The sequence below is a fragment of the Monodelphis domestica genome, chromosome 3 (assembly GCF_027887165.1).
Source record: "Monodelphis domestica isolate mMonDom1 chromosome 3, mMonDom1.pri, whole genome shotgun sequence".
Classification (NCBI taxonomy): Eukaryota; Metazoa; Chordata; class Mammalia; order Didelphimorphia; family Didelphidae; genus Monodelphis; species Monodelphis domestica.
Genome location: NC_077229.1, coordinates 92,277,418 through 92,300,037, shown reverse-complemented (window position 1 = coordinate 92,300,037; position 22,620 = coordinate 92,277,418). Strand labels below are relative to the sequence as shown.

At 36.8% G+C, this 22,620-nt stretch overlaps 1 protein-coding gene and 1 long non-coding RNA gene across 10 annotated transcripts in view; one reads left to right on the top strand and one right to left on the bottom strand.

Annotated features, from left to right (window-relative positions):
• The window catches only part of RFX2 (regulatory factor X2), a 147,702-nt gene that overhangs the window by 117,506 nt on the left and 7,576 nt on the right, over positions 1–22,620 (top strand). For all 9 annotated transcript variants that reach the window (XM_056822512.1, XM_056822511.1, XM_056822510.1 and 6 more), the window contains 7 exons: positions 839–954; positions 3,692–3,810; positions 5,556–5,668; positions 6,676–6,830; positions 8,620–8,717; positions 11,123–11,272; positions 19,199–19,407. In XM_056822512.1, coding sequence (XP_056678490.1) covers positions 839–954; positions 3,692–3,810; positions 5,556–5,668; positions 6,676–6,830; positions 8,620–8,717; positions 11,123–11,272; positions 19,199–19,407 — 960 coding nt within the window. The remainder of the gene's footprint in view (positions 1–838; positions 955–3,691; positions 3,811–5,555; positions 5,669–6,675; positions 6,831–8,619; positions 8,718–11,122; positions 11,273–19,198; positions 19,408–22,620) is intronic.
• LOC103092901 (uncharacterized) lies at positions 5,528–22,538 on the bottom strand. Its single transcript, XR_008917409.1, has 2 exons — positions 21,643–22,538; positions 5,528–5,826 (listed from the first exon to the last, which is right to left on the bottom strand). It is a non-coding gene; the product is annotated as an uncharacterized LOC103092901 (long non-coding RNA).

Below are 22,620 nucleotides of genomic sequence, written 5' to 3'. Positions count from 1 at the left end.
ACAGTCTTTTATTGCCCTTTGAGCATAGTTCCAAATTGCCCTCCAGAATGGTTGGATCAATTCACAACTCCACCAGCAATGAATTAGTGTCCCTACTTTGCCACATCCCCTCCAGCATTCATTACAGCATGTCATGTTAGCCAATCTGCTAGGTGTGAGGTGATACCTCAGAGTTGTTTTGATTTGCATCTCTCTGATTATAAGAGATGTAGAACACTTTTTCATGTGCTTATTAATAGTTTTGATTTCTTTGGCTGAGAACTGCCTGTTCATGTCCCTTGCCCATTTATCAATTGGAGAATGGCTTGATTTTGTGTACAATTGATTTAGCTCTTTGTAAATTTGAGTAATTAGACCTTTGTCAGATGTTTTTATGAAGATTGTTTCCCAATTTGTTGCTACCCTTCTTTTTAGTTACATTGATTTTGTTTGTACAAAAACTTTTTAATTTGATGTAGTCAAAATTATTTATTTTACATTTTGTGACTCTTTCTAAGCCTTGCTTGGTTTTAAAATCTTTCCCTTCCCAAAGGTCTGTCAAGACATATTTCAAATGTTGTTTCTTCCATGAAAACTTGATTTTTTTCCCAGTTGGAAATGACCTTTCCTCAGAGCTTATATCACACTTTGAACTTTTCATGTGCACTGACTGCATTCAACTCTTGCCACTTGTATATGTGTTGTATCCCTACTGTATTATGGTCTCTACTAGGGCTGGAACTGTATTGCTTCACAGCCTAGTTCAGTGCCCTGCATACATGTTATGTTGATTTGAATTAACACAATTCTATATATGCAAGTGAGTGAAATATTTAATTTCTGTTTTTTCTCCTTTAAGATATAGGCCTGCACAGAAGATGGATGGCCTTGGGGAAAGTGGCTCCAATAGCAATTTGCATGCCACTCCAGAGCAATCGGTAGCTGCTCAGAGCCAACACCATCAGCAGTTCATAGGTGATGAAACAGAACCACATGACCTTGATTGTTTCAATTTTCCTTTGTTTCATAATGTGTTACTGATTTAGGAGTTGGAAGACTCTCACTTTGTCTCCTAGGGAGGGTCACCATACTTTATGCTCATAGATTTCATTGCTTAAGTTAAGGCAATTGCTAACTTTCTTAGAATTAGTACCTTTTCAGATATTATAAATTCTTCCCTTTTGGATTTAACCTAGTTCCTTCAGTAGTTATGGACAAACTTTTTCTCTGATTCATCTCAAATTTCACTGCTACTTCACTGGAGTAAAGTATACTCCCACACAGTTAATTTGTAAAATGACCTTAAGAAAACCATCAGAATTCTTTAATAAACCTTAAAATCAACAAATATCTATAGTGGACATCTGGGTTCATTATTCTCTGACTTTTAGTCTATACCTGTCCAGTGTCTTACTTAGATATTCATAGACATCTATCTTTCTGTCATTATAGGCACTCAAATTCCCCAAACTGTTTTAACATGTAGTAGCAGCATCACTGACTTCTTCTGTTCAGGATTCAGTAAGGAGGAAGGGATCCTCATACTGATAACTGAAAAATAGTGATAATTAGTTTAATTAACTAGATAGTGATATATATGGCTCCCTTTTTTTTGTAAAGATATTTTGTTATGAGAAACAACATTATCCACATCCAGAGAAAGAACTGTGGGAACAGAAACGCAGAAGAAAAACATATGATTGATCATGTAGTTCAATAGGGATAAGATTAGGGTTTTGATGTTAAAAGATCACTCTACTACAAATATGAATAACATGGAAATAGGTTTTGAACAATGATATATGCAAACCCAGTGAAATTGCTTGTCAGTTCTGGGATGGGGGAGGGAACATGAATCATGCAACCATGGAAAAATATTCTAAATTTTTAAAAAAAGCTATTTTCTTTTGCCAATTACATGTAATAACAATTTTCCACCTAAGTTGTTTCTCTCTTTCTTTTCCCTGAGATGGCAAGCAGTTCGATCTGGGTTATACATGTATTATCATGCAAAACATTTCCATATTGTTCATTTTTATAAGAGAATAATCATATATAATGAAAACCCCAAAATAAATAACCCAAATAAACTAAAGTGAAAATTAGTATGCTTTGATCTGCATTCCAACTCCAAAAGTTCTTTCTCTGGAGGTGGATAGCATTCTTTGTCATAAATTCTTCAAATTGTCATGGATCATTGTATTGCCGAGAGTAACTAAATCTTTCACAGTTTATCATTATACAATATATTGCTGTTACCAGGTACAATATTCTTCTGGTTCTGCTTATTTTACTCTGCATCAGTTCATGTTGGTCTTTCCAGCTCTTTCTGAAATCTTGTTCATTATTCTTACAGCACAATAACATTCCATCACCATCATATACCACAATTTGTTCAGCCATTCCCCTATTGATGGACATCCCCTTAATTCTAATTCTTTGCCAACACAAAAAGGGCTGCTATAAATATTTTTGTATTAATAGGTCCTTCTCTCCCTCCTTAAAAAAATGTCTTTGGGATTCAGATCTATTAGTGGTATTTCTGGATCAAATATTTTTATAGCCCTTTGGGCATAATTCCAAATTCACCTCCAGAATGGTTGGATCAGTTCACAATTCCACCAGTAATGCATTAGTGTCCTAATTTTGATGTGGCTGCATTTTAAAGTTTTATATATAGGTTATTTCCTTCAGCAAAGCTCTTTGCTGATAATTCATCCTGATGTGGAAGTAACTCAGGATTTTTAAAGTCTATATTAATTGGTTATAAATACTAAAGGCCCTACTAAAACTGGAAAGGCTTCAAGTATGGGCCTAATAGATGATATATATCTGTTATACAAGGGCCTGCCTAGTTAAGTTTAAAGTGGTTCATCAGTAGGTTGACTAGAGGGTAATAATTTTTCAGCAACAGCAATTCGTAAAGACCATCTATTTAGTTATTGGGGGGTTGTAAAAAGTTATTCATATTCTTAAAGTCCTGGATTCTTAAGTTGTTCATATATTCATCTTTTTAAACCTTGACTCCCAAGCATACCTTTTGTGAGAGCTTCAGGAGAGAGAGGGACAGCTTCAAATGTCCTCTAGAAAGCAATGCAGATATCTTTTAGACAAGCAAGCTATAAGCAGTGACCTACATCCCTGAAAACTTTGACACTTATTCTTGGAAACTTACCCAGTCTTCTTGATGGAGCAACACAATTTTCTCACACTCATTAAAGGAGATGTCTGACTATATTCAGCTTCCTAGTCTTATTTACTTACTCTTGTAGGTCTAGGTATTGTAGTCCTAACACCCTGAGTCAGGTTACAAGAAGGAGCCAGACATATTGGCATTGTGGAGTAAAAATGAAAAAGACTAACCTTTAGGACTCACCTTTCACCCCCACTTTCTTCTCTGCCATCTTGGTGAGGACTTTCTTTAATAACAATAGACCTATTTATATGACAACTTTGAAAAAGATCTCTCTTTAGCTTTCTCTGCATTCCTTTGGATATAATGAACTTAATATAGTTAGATTCTAGGGGTCAAATTTCTGTATCTGTTTGCCAGCAATACTAAGCAACTATGATTTCCAGGTCCTATTTCTAGTTATATGCTTTGAATAGATCTATGCTGTTTCATTTCTGTTTTTTCTGATCTAACTTTTGGTTTATCAGTCATTTTTCTAATATTCCTTTTGCTATTATTTTTGTCTTTTCTACTCTTTAGATGTTTCCCATGTCTTTCCAGAGTTCCCAGCTCCTGATCTAGGCAGTGTATTCTTACAGGAGGGGATCACTGTGAATGACATAAAGACCCTACAACTTCTTTACAGAAGACACTGTGAGGTGATTGCATTACTCTCTGAGTGGTCTTGTTTTATTATTTGTGTCTTAGTTCTATAAAGTAGTAAGTTTGTGTTTGGGAATTTCATTGCTTAAGTAACCTTTTTTTTTAAAACCCTTACCTTCCATCTTGGAATCAATACTATGTATTGGTTCCAAGGCAGAAGAGTGCTAAGGGCTAGGCAATGGGGGTCAAGTGACTTGCCTAGGGTCACACAGCTAAGAAGTGTCTGAGGCCAGATTTGAACCTAGGACCTCCCATCTCTAGGCCTGGGTCTCAATCCACTGAGCTACCCAGCTGCCCCTTAAGTATTCTTATAAATATTATTAATAGTTCAACAAGCCCACAAACATTTGCTGAATATCTATTATGTACAAAAAATTGTAATAAATATGGATGATAAAAAGATAAAAAACAAAAGCCTCTGCCTTCAAGGAGTTTTGTAATTACCTTTGAGGTGGTGGAACAAATTTAGTGTGCTGTTTTTTCCCCCTTAAGAATATTTCTCCCCAATTGCATGTAAATTTTTAACATTTAAAAAAATATTTGAGTTCCAAATTCTCTCCCTTCTGCTCTCTCCTCTCCAATTCCTGAAATAGTAAACAATCTGATATAGATTTTACATATGTAGTCACATAAAACACTTTTCCATATTAGTCCTTTTGTGGAAGAGAACTTGAACAACAGCATAACAAACAAAATGAAGAAAGTGAAATATAGCATATTTTGGTCTGTCTTTAGACTCCATCAGTTCTTTTCTGGAAGCAGATGGTATTTTACATCATGAGTCCTTTGAGATTGTCTTGGATCACTGTACTGCCAAGAATAGCCAAGCCATTCACAATGTTTCATCATACAATATTGCTATTCTTCTGGTTCTTCTCAATGTGCTTTCTATAGCATAAGATATTTATCTCATAAACATTTTATCCTAGTAATCAATTACCTAATAAGCAAAGAAGTATTTATTAAATGACAACTGTGTGCAGTGTTATAGTAGTTCTGGAATAGATACAGAGTTTAGATAAGATGTGGTTCCTCCTTTCAAGGAACTCACACTCTATTGGAGTGGGGAAGACAATATCAGCCCAGACAAATATGATACATAATAAGTGGATTTGAGAGTTACAAACAAAATTCTATGTGAGGTCTGAGGGGAAATGTCATTGGCAATAAAGAAGATCAGGGAAGGCTTGCTTGAGCATTCAAAGTTAGTTTTAAAGGATAGGTAAAGTTTCATCAGAACAAAAAGAGGGAAGGGAGGACATTTCAGGAATGAGGAGCAATGAGCTTTGCAAGCATAGGGATAAAGGCTAGAGATCCCAATGTGGAATTTAAAGTGTGTGAAGGGGAGTCATGGATTTAGGCAACATCTACTTTGTACCTACATAAGAAATATAGGACCTGATTCTAGCTTATAGAGTAGTTTGCTCCTCTCTGGGTAGGCAGTTGAATCAAGCCCTCTTGGGCCTTTTGATAAGCGCACACCTGATCTATGAGAGTACATAGACCTGATATGTCCCAGACACTGTGTACTCTTCTTGATAACAATAATGGCTCATATTTCTTTTAACACTTTAATGTTTGCAGAATACTTTCTTTACAGAAATCTTTTGAAAAAAAATAAATGTAATCTCCATAACTACTGTAGGGTTTGATGTTAGTCCAGTTCATAAAATGCTTTGCTAATAAGGAAGTACAATTTAATGTGATAAGCACTATTTTAAAAAGTTGTCTTTATTCTTAGGCAACTTTGGATGTTGTAATGAATCTTCAGTTTCACTACATTGAGAAGCTGTGGCTGTCATTCTGGAGTTCCAAACCCCCCTCAGGTGAAGGCTCCACTGCTCTACCTTCCAGGTGAATGACAAATCCTGATCATCTAAATCAGGAGATGGTGACCTATTAATACTTTGTTTCCAGGCTGGACTCTGCCCAAATGTCCTGTAGAAACAGCCTCTGAGAAACATCTGCTCTAGTCAAGGTCTGAGCTGGATGTGAGGTCTTTCAGCCTCCACCTGTGATTCATAGAAAGTGTTTATTAGTTCAAATTCAACCTGAAAGCTGTGGGGTCTACTCAAAGTAATCAAATAATACAAAGTTAAAGGGAGGAAGTAAGCATACATTTATTAAGTATCATCATGTGCTAGATACTATGGTATCTATGAGACAAATATTGTCTCATTTGATCCTACATTAGGTAAGTGGTATTATCCCCATTTTACCGTTGAAGATATTGAGGCAGAAAGAGGTTAAATTATTTGCCCAGGATTACATAACTAGTAAATGTCTGAGGCTGGAACTTGAATTCAAGTCTTCCTGAGCCAGCACTCTTATCTACTGAGCCACTTACTGCCTAGGAAGAACCTTAGAAGGAACAAATACTAATTATTTTTTTTCTATTTAGTTATTATAATGTATAAGTAGGGATTCAGATTGCTGTCTATTGAACTTTTCAACTTGGATTAAAAAGACTAGATTTCAAAGATCTTCATAAAACTGAATTATAAAATGCTAAAAACAATTTGTGTATATGCAATTTTCTAATTAGTAAGCTGAAATAAAATATATTCATTAAAAGATGTGCAGTTTTCTGCAAAGCACAGGATGAAAAAGCAAGAAGCATAACTCTAATACAGCATCAAAATGGGGGAGTGGGAAGGACCTGGTGACAAAAAGAAAAATAAAACTAAAAAATACAGCTTTTTTTCAGATTTCCTGGGCATGTTATTTGTATTTTTCTGTTTATTTTGGGTGACTTTCAATAGGTTTTGATAAGGCAACCTCCCCTTGCATTAATTTGCAAAATGCTCTGTCTTAATATACCTACACTGAATGCAAATGTTGTTTTGTCCATTTCCATATAGTGAAGAAGAACATGAAGTCACTGTCATCCCAAAGGACAAGCTTATTACACTGTGTAAATATGATCCTATATTAAAGTGGATGAGAAATTGTGATCACATACTATATCAGGCTCTGGTGGAGATTCTCATCCCTGATGTGCTGAGACCGGTGCCCAGTAAGCAAATCTTTTCCTTATTCTAGCCTAGCTCTAATTTTTTGATGATAGGATTATGTCTTTGGGTTCTTATGCATACTAAATTGCATAGTACAGAATATAACTGTTCCGACAACATCTTAATATAGTTAATGCCCAAGATATTTTTCTCTGTAGTCTAGATGTTTTTCCGTATAACCAAACCAGGAAGAGAAAAAGAATGTTATTTCTATCTGAGGCTATTAATTTCTGTGTTGGCAAAGAGAAACTGTTGTCACTGAGAAGCATTTAACTAAAATTAATCCTTCCAGAGTGTCTTTGTTGGAATATGTTTATAAATGGGCCATGTTGGTATCCAGGTCAGTTTTCATAACCTTCAGTATGAAATCCCAGGCAGACATGTTTGAGTCAAACCTCATGGGAAAGATCATTATTTATTTGCTTCAAAGAGTACTAGAATGGAATTTTTTTAGAGGAGACAGTTCTGACCCTCAATTCATCTGGACAATCTAAAACAGATGCTTCTTGAACCTCTTCATAAAAATAACTGGTGGCATATTCCACGCCCTTTGCTGGTAGCCTCTTTTAATATTTAATCATTCTGTGCTCCAACATGTCCTGGTAGAATGGAGGTGTCCCTGGGTAGTTTAAAGCTGTGCCAGGAGAACTAAAAGCACTACCAATACAGAAACATTTCTAGTCATCAAGGAATTATTTCAGTAATGGGAATGATAGAGATTCTTATAGTATTTAAGGGATAGATCAATCATTTGATTCACAAGTATCTGCTAAGTGTGTGCTATACACAATATTGAGTGCTATAAAAGGAGATTCATTAATTCAACAAGCAAATTTACTGTGCTAAATACTGGGATAGGGACTGCATATATAAAACACAATAATAGACGTGATCACGTGTTAAATGATATGCTAATAAAAACAGGAATTTAGACATTTTTCTAATGTACATCTTTCTTGACACAAATGAAATATATTTTCCTCAAATTCTGCTTTCTATAGAGAGAAGAAATACTAATTTCCCTATAGTTTACATAGTTATTATCTTCGTCTGTTCTTCTGTAGGCCAGGTAACTATCTATAGTTACTTAACTATCCTTTGTTATATCATTCTTATTGCTCCTTTCCAGACTTGCTATAGTTTTGCCATATTAGTTTTTTTAAAAAGGTTAAGTAGCTATTACACAAAGTAAAATATGATGTGCCACCAAAGAATACAAAGTATTAAGAGAGTTCAGGAGAGAGATCAATCACTCCTGTCTGGATGAAGCAGAGAAAACTTCATGAAAGAGACAATATTCCTATTAGGCCTTAAAGCATGGGTAAGATTTTGTTAGTCAGGGATAGGGGATGGTTGAATAAAGATATGAAGAAAGGGAAATTCCAGCTATGTTGAGGAATTATCAGTTTGCCTAGAATGTACTTTCTGTGTAAGGATGAAATATGTGATTTAATGATGCTAAGTGTAGGAGTCTTGACTTTATTTGGTATGAAAGGGAGAGCTTTTAAGGTTTTTGAAGACTTAATGGTACAAATAAACCTGTGGAAGACTGACTTGGTGGCACTGTTCAGTTTGAATTGGAGACAGAAGATACTAGAAATGGGGAGGCTGTTTACTGGGTTATATTGGTTAAATAGGTTAAGAGAGATGTCATCAAAAGGGCCTGGCCTAGGGATTTGACACAGAGAAGGTGGAAAGTAAGAGAATGGCATGACAAAGATTTACTTGTAATAAGTTATTGCATGAGAAAATCTTTCTTCTGTTGTTAATATTTTGGTTGTTGTTTCATAGGTACCTTGACACAGGCAATTCGAAATTTTGCAAAGAGCTTGGAAGGCTGGTTGACAAATGCAATGAGTGATTTTCCCCAGCAGATCATTCAAACAAAGGTAATTGATTTGGAAAAAAGACTCAGTAGTAGCTAGTTGTTGGTGCTTAAATTATAGTCAGTAAATCTTAATCGGAACACCAAATCTAGTCAAACTGTGTTCTAGAGAGTAAAATCTCAGCAAACAATGACTGAATGAAATACTCTGGATAGACTGCTGAGTAAGAGGTAACGATTAAGTCACAAAACCAAGCATAGTTGTTTACTATGCTAACATGCTGTACTGAATCAGAATTTGAGAATAATGTGAAGAAGGTGGGCCTGTTGTCCTCTAATCTTGGAAAGCATGACTAATTCTTTGCATCAGAGGGCCAGGTTCCTTCTTTTATTTTTATGTAATTAGAGTAATTATTCTCAGGCTTCATTGATAGAGGCATAATTTGAGAATGAGGGGGGTCTACCCTTGGATAGAGCACATCTGGAGTACTGTGTAGTCTCCCACTTCTTGGCCAGAAAGGAGGTATGTTTCATTGTTCTCTCAGAATTTCATTGGCTTTTCAGTTACTCAGAATTCAACTTCCTTTTAATGATCTTTATACTTACATTTTTGTAGTCTTTGTATATATTGTTCTCTTGATTCTGTTTATTTTGCTCTGCTTCATTCATATCTTCACGTTTCTCCGGTCAGTCACATAGTATTTATTAAGCACCTGATATGTCTTAGGAACGATACTAAGTGCCCTGAATACAAAGAAAGGCAAAATATAGACCTAGCTCTCAAGGAGCTTATAGTCCAAGAAACTATAATCTTATTTGTATGTACAAATAAGAATGTACATACTAGATATATATTGGATAAATTGGGAATAATCAATAGAAGGAATTAACATTAAGGGTGATAGAGAAAGAGTCTTATAGAAAGTGGGATTTTAGCTGGGAGATTACAAATATTTATTAAGCACTTATATGTGTTGAGGAGCAAAAAGAAAAAAATGTGCCTGCTCATCGGCAGCTTATATTTTAATAAGGAAAACAAAACATAACAGTGCGGTTGGGAGGAGTAAAGTTATATAAAGTATATTGATTTGGGGAAATGATGGCAAGATTTCCAAGTTAGAAGCATAGCTGAGAAGGGACAGAAGCAGGGTTATTTGGCCTGGCAGAAAGATATATTGTAGGGTGAGAAAGACCCCGATATTCAGAGAAGTTCTGAGGTGAGAGAGAAGCTGAGTTTTGGTGCAAAGTTCTTAGAAGCATAGCTGAAAGAGAAATGACATCTTTTGTCATTAATGCCAGTTCATATTGGTTAGTCACCAATAATAAATTCTTTAACCATGGCAGCACATTAAACAAATGAAAAAAATATAAAACTGGCTATCAGTACAACTAATTACACTTACTTAGTAGTAATTTACATTTAATTTTTGGATTCTTTATCCATTTGCCCATATTCCCTTTTCCTTTCACATAGATAGGTAAATCATTTATTAAGTGCTCATTATGGGCTAGGCACTATACTCAATATTGAGAATAAAATTGTAGACAAAAAATATAATCCCTACCTTGAAGGTATTTATGTTCCAATGGAAGGAGATAACCCATAAAAGAGAGTTGAAAGCAGAGAGGTCAAGGGGAGGGGGTGATGATGGGAAAGGCCATGCAGGTATTTACAGGGAAAGAAGGCTCTTGATGTGGAGGTTGAATAGATTCATGAAATCACAGTGTGTACTGTATTTCTAGTTGTGTTTTTATTGTTTTTCCTTTGCATTATCCAATCAAAGTGTTTCCAGATTCATATACTTCTTATTTGCCTTAAATGCATTATAATTATGTTGTCAAGTCAACAAACATTAAGTACCTACCATGAACCAGGCCATATGCTAAGAATAAATTAGAGATATTCATTAGAAAGCACTAGTATTTAAGAGGGATTAAGAAAGACTTCTTGCAGAAGATGGGATTTTAGCTTGGACTTGAAGGAAACCAGATAAGCCAGAAGATAAAAATGAGAAGGGAGAGAATTCCAGACCTGGGGAAAGCTAGTGAAAATGCCTGTGGAGTTAGGAAATGGAGAGTCTTATGTGAGGATTGGCCAGGAGACCTGTCACTGGATTACACATCACATTGGGAAGGAAGGGACAGAGTAAGGTGTAAAAAGATTGGAAGGGTGTGTGGGGGTGAGTGGGGGTGGGGGTGAGTCAAGTTATGAATGTTGAGAATAGAAGTGAGTGTAGCCAGTGCAGCAGTTTTGATGGTCTGTAGAAAAACTGAGGTGAGGAAGGGTTTGGAGGTTTTGATGAGGCCAAAGAACAGTTTTGGGGATTACAAGGCAGAAGGATAAATGGAATGATAACAGATTATGATAAGATCCTGGAGTTTATAAAGCACGTAGCATGCATAGCACATAGTATTCACTAATATAAGAAGTCCATATGTATTGCTGATGCATTGTCCTCTGTGTCACAGGTTGGAGTAGTGAGTGCCTTTGCACAGACTCTGCGGAGATACACATCCCTGAACCACCTCGCTCAGGCAGCCCGGGCAGTGCTCCAAAACACTTCCCAGATAAACCAGATGCTCAGTGACCTAAATCGAGTAGACTTCGCCAATGTGCAGGTGACTTCCTACTGATTTTCCTTCCAAAATAAGTAGTACTGAATTAATGATATTTTATTGTTTATTACTTAAAGTCTAAAGTTCCTGTATTCTTTGGAGGAATCATTGGCAAAAGAAATGAGGAAGGGAGATTAGAGGTTAAGAGTAACTTGGAACATTTGGCAGCCATTGACTATCTCATATCACATTCATCAGTAATTCCACATTCTGTTATGTTGTGGTGAAGTCTGGGAATATGCCCTCAGAATAATAGGTCCTGGCTGGCTGGATAACTAGCCTGGCAGCACAGTAAAAAGAGTATGGAGTAGATTAGAGCACTGAATTGAATTTAATGAGATGAAGTCATACTGGGGTTCAGAAAGTCAATTTTACAAGTACAAAATAGTTAAGACAGTTCATCTGAGAAAGGACTATGGGTTTAAGTGGGCCACAGGTTTCAGAACCTAACAGTTTGATTCTGCAGCCAAAAAAATGTAACAGTGGCCTACATTAAGAAAGGAATAAGGGGGCAGCTGGGTAGCTCAGTGAATTGAGAGCCAGGCCTAGAGATGGGAGGTCCTAGGTTCAAATCTGACCTCAGACACTTCCCAGCTGTGTGACCCATGGCTAGTCACTTGACCCCCATTGCCTAGCCCTTACCACTCTTCTGCCTTGGAGTCAACACACAGTATTGACTCCAAGACAGAAGGTAAGGGTTTAAAAAAAAAAGAAAGAAAGGAATAGATTCTAGAAAACATTAAGTGATTTTTTCTCTCAGTATTCTGCCTTCATCGGGCTTCATCTGGAAACTTCTGCTCAGTTCTGGGCACTAGAGTTTAAGGCACACATTGATAAGCTAGAGAGTTGGTAGTAGGCCTTGAGTCCATGCTGTATTAAAGAGCTGGGAGTATTTAGCTGGGGGTACAGTGTACACATCATAGCTGCTCCCAGGTGCTTGAAGGTCTTGTGTTTGGGCCCAGGGGGCAGAAACAACGCCAAGGGCAGTAGTTAGGGGTTGCAAAGAAGCAAATTTAGGTTCAGTCAGGAAGTTGGCTGCAGGTGGCAGAGCCTGTATTCTTCATGCAATTAAAGCTTCCAAGATATCCATGCTAGACTCTCCCTTCTAGGTGCTTTCTCCCATTGCCTTTTTTAGGGCTTGCCTGGGGAATTCCCCAATTTTTTCATTATGCCTCACTCTTAAAACAATGTTCATTTTTGGAGGTGTCCTTCACTCCATCCTTAGCCCCCCACTTATCTATGCCCATCCTTTTACCTTTTTTTTCTACATTTGCCTCCAAACTTCAATTTGTGCATACTCTCCCATTCCTCTAGGTGCCATTTGCCCCCAGAGTGCCCAATATAAGACAAAGACATTTTAAGGACAATCCTTTAGGCCTCTTTCAGAGTAAGGTTGCCACCTTCCTTCCAGACTATTTTCCTTTACCCACAAGGACATTCATCAGTGGATCCCCCTTCCACCCTCAAAGAGGACCTCCTTACTTCCCCCAGCCCTTTTCATACTTTCTCCTCTCCTCCCCACACACTCCCTGTGGGGTTTTTTTCTTTCAGAGACCACAGATGCCACTGTTCTCTCATTGCTAGCCCTTGATTTGACCCTGGCATGTTGTTACATGCTCCTCTCTGTTCCCCTGGTCCCCTCCTTCCCTCTCATGTACCTTCCTATTTTGTAATGTAGCCCTGAGAATTAATGCCCTCCTCTGCCTCTTCACTATTATCTGTATCAGATTTCTGCCTTCCTTCCTCTCCTTGTATACATTTAGAAGAAAGGCTTTCACTGGTCTCTCTGTTGTCTTACTTGCTGTTGCTGCCCTTGCTGGCTACATTTTTTCACACCTGTATTTGTTATTCAGGGTGTTTGAGAAGCAAATAATCTCTTCACTTAGGTTTTCTTTCTAAAAATGTCTCATACATTTTTTCGTCTTATATGGTTTAAGCTCAGATTTCCAGGATAGATCATCTTGGGTTGTGTTGTAAGCCCTAAAAAAGTTCTTTGGAACATTATTATATTCCCTTCTATATTTTCAAGATGGTGCAGAATAGTCTTGCATTGTTCAAATATCCTTTCCTTTGTATTTGAAGGTTTTTCTCCTGATTACTTAACAGAAGTTATTTCTGAACTGAACTGTTAAATTTAACCACCGTGTATACTGGTATTTGCAGCCTTGTTTTTTTTTTTCCTGAAGGCAGTCTATGAATTCTTTCCATTGGAATTTCATTTTTAATGTTCATAAATTCTGGGCAGTTTTCTTCTTTTTATTTTCTTCATTATTGTGCTAAGGTTTTTTTTCCCCCCTTGGGAGATCTGTGATCCTTCAGTCATCTCTATGCATTTTATCCTCAAGATGAGTATGTTTTACTTAACCAGTATATTTTCTTTAAAATTTTTTTGTTTCTTTTCTAGATTGTCCTTCAATTTTGTCCTTTCAAATTTGCATTACCTGTCTATTTTTTTCTCTTTTGTTTCTTTGATGAAGCTTTGCCATTGGAGATTCCAGTTTTTCTAATATGCTTTGTAAAGAAATTTCTAATACTTTTGCTGATTAGGACATAAATTCTGCTGTCATATTTCTCATTTCTCTTTTGACTTATTCAGGAATGGAATATTGGTGGTTCTATGTTCACAAATTCCACAGGGTCTTCTATTTCATCAAATGTATCATTTTCCTTTATTTTTAATATTTTATTCATAATGCCAGAACTCATTTATTAGATGTGGAGGATATAACGGCTTCTGTTGTTTTATTTGTTTTTGTTCAAAGTCTTTGAGTTTTCTTCCTGAAATCTTTCATCTTTTTGATACTCCCTCCCTGCCTTATTTGTCTTATCATTCCCTATCTGACTCTCTCCTTTTATTGTTGTTTCCTTAGAGACTGGATCTCAAATTATCTTGGTTTCCTCCCATACTGGAGAATTCACAGTTCACTAGCTTAGTTCTCTGTCCTTTCCACTTTCAGTGGTCAGAACTGACCTGATCTGGATGCTGTGCCCTTTTTCGGTTGTTCCTATATGCATGACATCCTGTTCTGGTGACCTATCCTACTCTGTCTTTTGGCCTGTGGCTGACAGTTAAGAACTTTTTGATGCTGGTTACAGTCCCCTTAGGCTTTTTCTCCTGAAGTGCTGTAGCCAAGCTGACTGCCATGGCCTAAGAACTTTATAAAATATATTATATAGAGATTTCTGAAATAGTATCAGAGACATCCATCTCTGGAAGTAGTAAATTCTCCTTCATGATAGATTTTCAAACAATGGCTAACTTTGTTTTTAAACAAAGGCCAGACTAGCTGGCCTCTGGAGCCCTACTTTATGCTTAAAATTTTGCATATTGTAGCTATGATTCTGTGAGGAAAGGTAATATATCTAAACCTTTTTTTTCCCCCTAGCATAAGACTCCACACACAGTAGGCACTTAATTTGTGTTGAATGAATGAATAAAATACACGAATTCAAATTTAGGAGTCCTTTCTCTATATTTTTTCAGCTCTCTTTAAACTTCATTTTATTTTATTTTAAAAAAACCTTACCTTCCCTCTTAGAATCAATACTGTGTATTGGTTCTAAGGCAGAAGACTGGTACAGGCTAGGCAATGGGGGTTAAATGACTTGCCCAGGGTCACACAATTAGGAAGTGTCTGAGGCCACATTTGAACCTAAGACCTCCTATCTTTGGGCCTGGCTCTCAATACAATGAGCCACCTAACTGCCCCCTCTAAACTTCATTTCATAAATTCCTTCAGTGGCGGTATACAAATCTATGCATGACTCATTTTGCCAGCCATGACTTTTTCATGGCTTAAATGTTTCATTATTGGTACCCTAGAATTGTGAATGGCCATTATTCTTGTAGCTTCCAAGGCTATTTGTTTTTATAGTTGTTTTTATTATATAAATTGCCCTCTTGCTTCTGTTCATTTCATCCTATTTTGGTTTTTAAAAGACCTCAACAGTAGCAATTAGAGAAGAAAAAGAAATTGAAGGCATCAAAATAGGCAAGGAGGAGACCAAGTTATCACTCTTTGCAGATGACATGATGGTCTACTTAAAGAATCCTAGAGATTCAACCAAAAAGCTAATTGAAATAATCAACAACTTTAGCAAAGTTGCAGGATACAAAATAAACCCACATAAATCATCAGCTTTTCTATATATCTCCAACAGAGCTCAGCAGCAAGAACTAGAAAGAGAAATCCCATTCAAAATCACCTTAGACAAAATAAAATACTTAGGAATCTACCTCCCAAGACAAACACAGGAACTATATGAACACAACTACAAAACACTCGCCACACAACTAAAACTAGACTTGAGCAATTGGAAAAACATTAACTGCTCATGGATAGGACGAGCCAATATAATAAAAATGACCATCCTACCCAAACTTATTTATCTATTTAGTGCCATTCCCATTGAACTACCAAAATACTTCTTCACTGATTTAGAAAAAACCATAACAAAGTTCATTTGGAAGAACAAAAGATGAAGGATATCCAGGGAAATAATGAAAAAAAAAACATATGATGGGGGCCTTGCAGTCCCTGACCTTAAACTATATTACAAAGCAGCAGTCATCAAAACAATTTGGTACTGGCTAAGAAACAGAAAGGAAGATCAGTGGAATAGACTGGGGGAAAGCGACCTCAGCAAGACAGTATACGATAAACCCAAAGATCCCAGCTTTTGGGACAAAAATCCACTATTCGATAAAAACTGTTGGGAAAATTGGAAGACAGTGTGGGAGAGACTAGGAATAGATCAACACCTCACACCCTACACCAAGATAAATTCAAAATGGGTGAGTGACTTAAACATAAAGAAGGAAACCATAAGTAAATTGGGTAAATACAGAATAGTATACATGTCAGACCTTTGGGAGGGGAAAGACATAGAAAGAATCACAAAATGTAAAATAAATAATTTTGACTACATCAAATTAAAAAGCTTTTGCACAAACAAAACCAATGTAACTAAAATCAGAAGGGAAACAACAAACTGGGAAAAAATCTTCATAGAAACCTCTGACAAAGGTTTAATTACTCAAATTTATAAAGAGCTAAATCAACTGTACAAAAAATCAAGCCATTCTCCAATTGATAAATGGGCAAGGGACATAAACAGGCAGTTCTCAGCCAAAGAAATCAAAACTATTAATAAGCACATGAAGAAGTGTTCTAAATCTCTTATAATCAGAGAGATGCAAATCAAAACAACTCTGAGGTATCACCTCACACCTAGCAGATTGGCTAACATAACAGCAAAGGAAAGTAATGAATGCTGGAGGGGATGTGGCAAAGTGGGGACATTAATTCATTGCTGGTGGAGTTGTGAATTGATCCAACCATTCTGGAGGGCAATTTGGAACTATGCCCAAAGGGCAATAAAAGACTGTCTGCCCTTTGATTCAGCCATAGCACTGCTGGGTCTGTACCCCAAAGAGATAATGGACAAAAAGACTTGTACAAGAATATTCATAGCTGCACTCTTTGTGGTGGCAAAAATCGGAAAACGAGAAGATGCCCATCAATTGGGGAATGGCTGAACAAACTGTGGTATATGTTGGTGATGGAATACTATTGTGCTAAAAGGAATAATAAAGTGGAGGTGTTCCATGGAGACTGGAACAACCTCCAGGAAGTGATGCAGAGCGAGAGGAGCAGAACCAGGAGAACATTGTACACAGAGACTAATACACTGTGGTATAATCGAACGTGATGGACTTCTCCATTAGTGGCGGTGTAATGTCCCTGAACAATTTGTAGGGATCTAGGAGAAAAAAACACTATTCATAAGCAAAGGATAAACTATGGGAATAGAAACACCGAGGAAAAGCAACTGCCTGAATACAGCGATTGAGGGGATATGACAGAGGAGAGACTCTAAATGAACACTCTAATGCAAATACTATCAACATGGCAATGGGTTCAAATCAAGAAAACATGTAATGCCCAGTGGATTTACGCGTCGGCTATGGGGGGTAGGGGGGAAGGAAAAGAAAATGATCTATGTCTTTAATGAATAATGCTTGGAAATGATGAAATAAAAAAAATATATATAAAAAAAGACCTCAACATTGTTTATTTTACAGTGTAAATAAACTTAATTTTACTCTTTTGTGAAATTGGTTTATTGCCTCAAAAACAAAATATAATTTAGTCTGACATTCAAGACCCTGCAAAATCTAGTTCCAACCTACCTTTCTGACTATATTTTACTCTATTCTCCTTCATACTGCCTATGTTCTAGCTGAACTGGACTTATTAGCTATTCATTGAACTTGACATATCCTCTACCTCCATGTAGTCATATAGGCTGTACTACATGCACAGAATCAATCAGTCATTCCTTCCTCATCTCTGACTTTTAGAATCATTATCTTCCTTTAACTCCTTCAGTTCTTTTTTTTAAATTAGAATATTTTTCCATGGTTACATGATTCATGATTTTTCTCACCTCTCTTCCCTCCCCCCCTCCCCAAGCTGACAAACAGTTCCACTGGCAAGTTCATTACATTCAATTGTGCCACAATGTATCAGTCTCTGTGTACAATGTTCTCCTGGTTCTGCTCCTCTCACTCTGCATCACTTCCTGGAGGTCGTTCCAGGTCACATGGAATTCCTCCAGTTCATTATTCCTTTCAGCACAATAATATTCCATCACCATCAGATACCACAATTTATTCAGCCATTCCCCAATCAAAAGGCATCCCCTCATTTTCCAGTTTTTTTGGGTTTTTTTGCCACCACAAAGAGCATAGCAATGAATATTTTTGTACAAGTCTTTTTCCTTATTATCTGTTTGGGGTACAAACCCAGCAGTGCTATGGCTGGATTAAAGGGCTGACAGTCTTTTTTTTTTTAAACCCTTACCTTCTGTCTTAGAGTCAATTGACTCCAAGGCCAGAAGAGTGGTAAGGACTAGGCAATGGGGGTCAAGTGACTTGCACAGGGTCACACAGCTGGGAAGTGTCTGATGCTAGATTTGAACCTAGGACCTCCCATCTCTAGGCCTGGTTGTCAATCCACTGATCTACCCAGCCCCAGGCAGTCTTTTAAAGCCCTTTGTGCATAGTTCCAAATTGCCCTCTAGAATGGTTGGATCAAATCACAACTCCACCAGCAATGCATTAATGTCCCAACTTTGCCACATTCCCTCCCACATTTATCACTTTCCTTTGCTGTCATATTGGCCAGTCTGCTAGGTGTGAGGTGATACCTCAGAGTTGTTTTAATTTGCATTTCCCTAATTAGGAGGTATTTAGAATACTTTTTCATGTGCTTATTGATAGTTTTGATTTCTTCCTGTGAAAACTGCCAATTCATGTCCCTTGAGCATTTGTTGATTGGGGAATGCACCTCCTTCAGTTCTATTAATTCCTTTCTTTTTTTAAAACCCTTACCTTCTATCTTAGAATTGAACCAGGACTTGGCTCCTCTCTCCAGGCCTGACTCTCTATCCACTGAGGCCCCTAGCTGTCCCTTAATTCCTTTCTGATCTCTCAAATAATTCTTATTTGATCTAATATTTTCCTAGGGCATTTTATCTGCCTTTTTCCCTGGCCCAGTACTCCTTTAGTAGTATACCTTTTCTTGAATATGTTGTATTGCATGCGGCTTCCCTCCTAAATGGGATGTAAACTCCGAGGGCAAGGGCTGTGCCATTTAAAAATTATATTCCTAGTGCTAGCATAGTGTATTATACACGATAAGCATTTGAATATTTGTTGAATTTTGAATTTTTGGGAAAAGCTCTGTGCTGTATATCAAATTTTATGCCACTATTATAGAAAGTATTATTAGAGATAGAAATGAAGAAATTATCAGGTTGTCACATTCACATATAACTTAAAGCTGAAAAAAACTTTTGAGCTATCTGTTCCAGCTTTGCCATTGAAGCCCTTCTTTGCCAATTTCCTTTTGTGCTCACTCCCAGGAACAAGCCTCCTGGGTGTGCCAGTGTGAAGAGAGTGTGGTACAGAAGCTGGAGCAGGATTTCAAGTTGACTTTGCAACAGCAGAGCTCATTGGATCAATGGGCCACTTGGCTTGATAATGTTGTCACCCAAGTTCTTAAACACCATGCTGGCAGCCCCAGTTTCCCCAAGGCAGCAAGACAGTTCCTGCTTAAATGGTCCTTTTATAGGTAAGTCCCAGACATTGTCTTAGAGTTATACAACTTCTCAGTTTCTGTGGTTCTAGAACATTTTTGGTGTTTATACTAGTGGGTATATGCTAGGGGTAAAAGCAGCTCTGAATTAAAGGGATGGCTAAGTTACTAAAATAGGTTATCTTGTGCTGTGCTTCTAATTGCTGATCCATCTCTGGGGCTTCCCAAGCTGTTCTGGGCAGTCCCAGAAAACCTTTTCTAGTATGAAAGTACTTTGAACTTCTTAAAAGCAAAGGATTTTTCTTCATCTTTATATCACCTAGCATATATGCCTAGCACAAAACTATAAATGTAAAAGGTACATCAATATTTATTTAATTAGTGATTTGTCTAGGATAGAATTCATCTGGGAAGGCCTCCTGTGGAAGGAGAGTTTGTAACTGCCTTGGGCTAGACTTGGGCTGGTGAAGAGAAGCAGAGAAGAGAATTGTGGACAGGCTTGGTGGGAACAATATTTCTCTGTCTTTAGCTTGATATGGTATTGTCACTATAATGAAAAAAAGCCAAAAGGCTGAAAAGTAGAATATAAATAGAGTACTGAAAGATTTTCCGAATTTTTAAATGAATAAAATTAACAGTTCCTTTCTCTAGACACATAAATTAATGATTTTCGAGTATTTGTGTCCTGGCTATGACTTCTTCTCTACAATTGTGCATTTTTGTTGCTAAATTTACACATAGAAGAGAAAATAGTTGGCACAGGTTTGAGAAATTAAATGTTCCTGCACTTCTGTGAGGGGGAGGGGACTCACCTTTGTATGGCTCCTTCCCAGTTTATTAACCGCATGACTTCCTGGACCGTTTCCTTTCTCCCTTATGTGACTTTCATACTGTTGAAGATTTTTAAATTTGCTTTTTCTTAATTGCCAGATTGTAAATAGGTGATAACAATTAAGTGATGGTTTCAGAGCAGCATCAGTTTCCTTAATTCCTTGGCTTCTAGTAGATTTTTCAAATATGCACTTATATTAACTCCAGATAATTTTTTTTCCCTTTTCTGCACAAAAGCAGTTGCCTTTGGCAACATTTATATATTTTATACTTGCCCAGAAAATGGAATGAGTAAATCCAGCTGGTTGTCCCCTCTTCTTAGTAGATAACCTAGCTTTCTCCATAACTCACTGATAGTCATTCCTAATTGACTTTATGTGTTTATGTTTCTTTTCACTTTTTGTTCTTTTTGTATTATAATATTTATTAAGTAGGTTTTTGTGTGGAGATATCTGAGTGTTCAGATATGGCACTGTGATTATTGCATTTGATTTATGTCTGATGGTGAAATTCTTTGGTAATATGCCTAGTATGTATAACTAAGTACCTATTACTTCCTCATTTTAAGTTTGGGAATAGATTCCCATGCAAAAAAAAGTCTAGCTTCACAATGCTTAATATTATCAAGTTGAAGGACTTGCATGATAATATGGTATGGTCAAGTATCTTGAAATAATGAGATTAGAAAAGGAAGTATTCCATGGTAAAAACCCTGAGGGTAGGCAATTTCTTTTTCTGTATTTCCCCAGCACTTAGCACAGTGGTCTTTGCACACAGTATGTGTTCAATAATATTTATTATATCAATGTTTTAAAAATTTAACCACCAAAAAAGGCTTTCCATCTAAATGGCAGAACACAAAAATGGTATTGTTTATAATACTGAATATCTAGTTCATATTCCTTGGTTTACATTACTTTCAATACTGCCTTTGTCAGAACTTCCTTCTGTTTTTGCATATTTCTTACATTGACATTTAAATGACTTTTTTTTCTAACATCCTTCTACCTACCAGACACTTCTAACATAACCCCTCCCACAATTGAAAAACTGGGAGGAAAAAACCTTCTAACAAATAAGTAGTCATGTAAAATGTATACACATAGTAGCCTGATTCCTTTTCAACTCCCACCCCTTTCTGGTTTTATATTCTTCTTTTCACTAAACTGTGACCGCGAAAATGTGGGTCCAATGACTGTGAATTGCCAAAACTGTAAAAATAATTTTAGCGTCTTGATTTTATATCAAAAACAAGTGGTCGCCATGGGAAAAATTCCCAACTATGAAATACCCAAGTCAGCTGGGTTTTGTGGAGATTTTAATTAATACGAATGAAGGAATTAAGGGAAGGGGGAGAGACAGAGTAAGAGGAAATAGTAGGAAAAGGCCTAGGCCTTTCTCTTTAAGAGAGAAAAGTAAGTCAGTCTTTTATCCACTCACCACAAGATTTTGTCCCAAGCAAAACTCCAACTAAGTTCAGAGGCCCAGCTACTCCAACTAGTCCGAGATCCAACTCACGAACTCTTCCTAAGTTGAGAGAGCCAGCTCCTTTTAAAGAGAAATTTCTCTTATGTCACCTCCCCTAAATTTTCACATCTACCAATCACAGTAGATGTTTTCCACAGGACTGACCATTCTTAATTCACATCTTCGTTTGTTAATCACCTTACCTAAGTAGACTAAAACTTCACACCTCTTGCTAAGCTTGCCCTTTGTAAGTTGCTTGACTTTTCAGTGATTAATTTGACCTTCATAGGTACTTAGCACCCTTTTGTATTAGATCTAAAAATAGACCTAGCTTAAGGTTCTAGCTTTACTATAAGTATGGGTTGGGGACTTTTTCTCATTGTTCCATCAGGAGTTTACAACTTTATCTTCCCCTAAAGTATGCCTAAGTATGGGTGGAGTAATGTTAAAGTTCCCAATACATTCCTGACCAAGTACCTTGTTTAAAATGGGGAATAGCCTTAACCAAATGTTCCAAGGTAGAGTCTGAGAAATTTTAAGATGCACACCAACCCAATAATTAGAAATAGCAAGTTTTACTCTCTAGTTCTTTTCTGTACTTGAATATTCCTCCTCTAACACTCCCTTCTCTTTCCTTTCTTAAAAATCATAGAAGAGAACTATTACACACCCAGTCCTCTATTATGTGATTCATCTCTTTTAATAACCTTTGAAGATATTAAAGTTCTGAAAGGGTCTTTGTTTCTTCCTCCATTTTAGAACTTTAGCACTGTATCACCATGTAGCCCTTTCCAATTATTCAAACAAACTTATTTTTATATTTTTCTTATCTAATGTTTACATTTCATAGTCCCTACTCAGCTTTTTTTTTTCCCCATCAGAAATGTTTGAGAGTCTTTTATTCTATTAATACACCCCCCCCCACCCCCGAAGGATTATACTCAGCTTTGC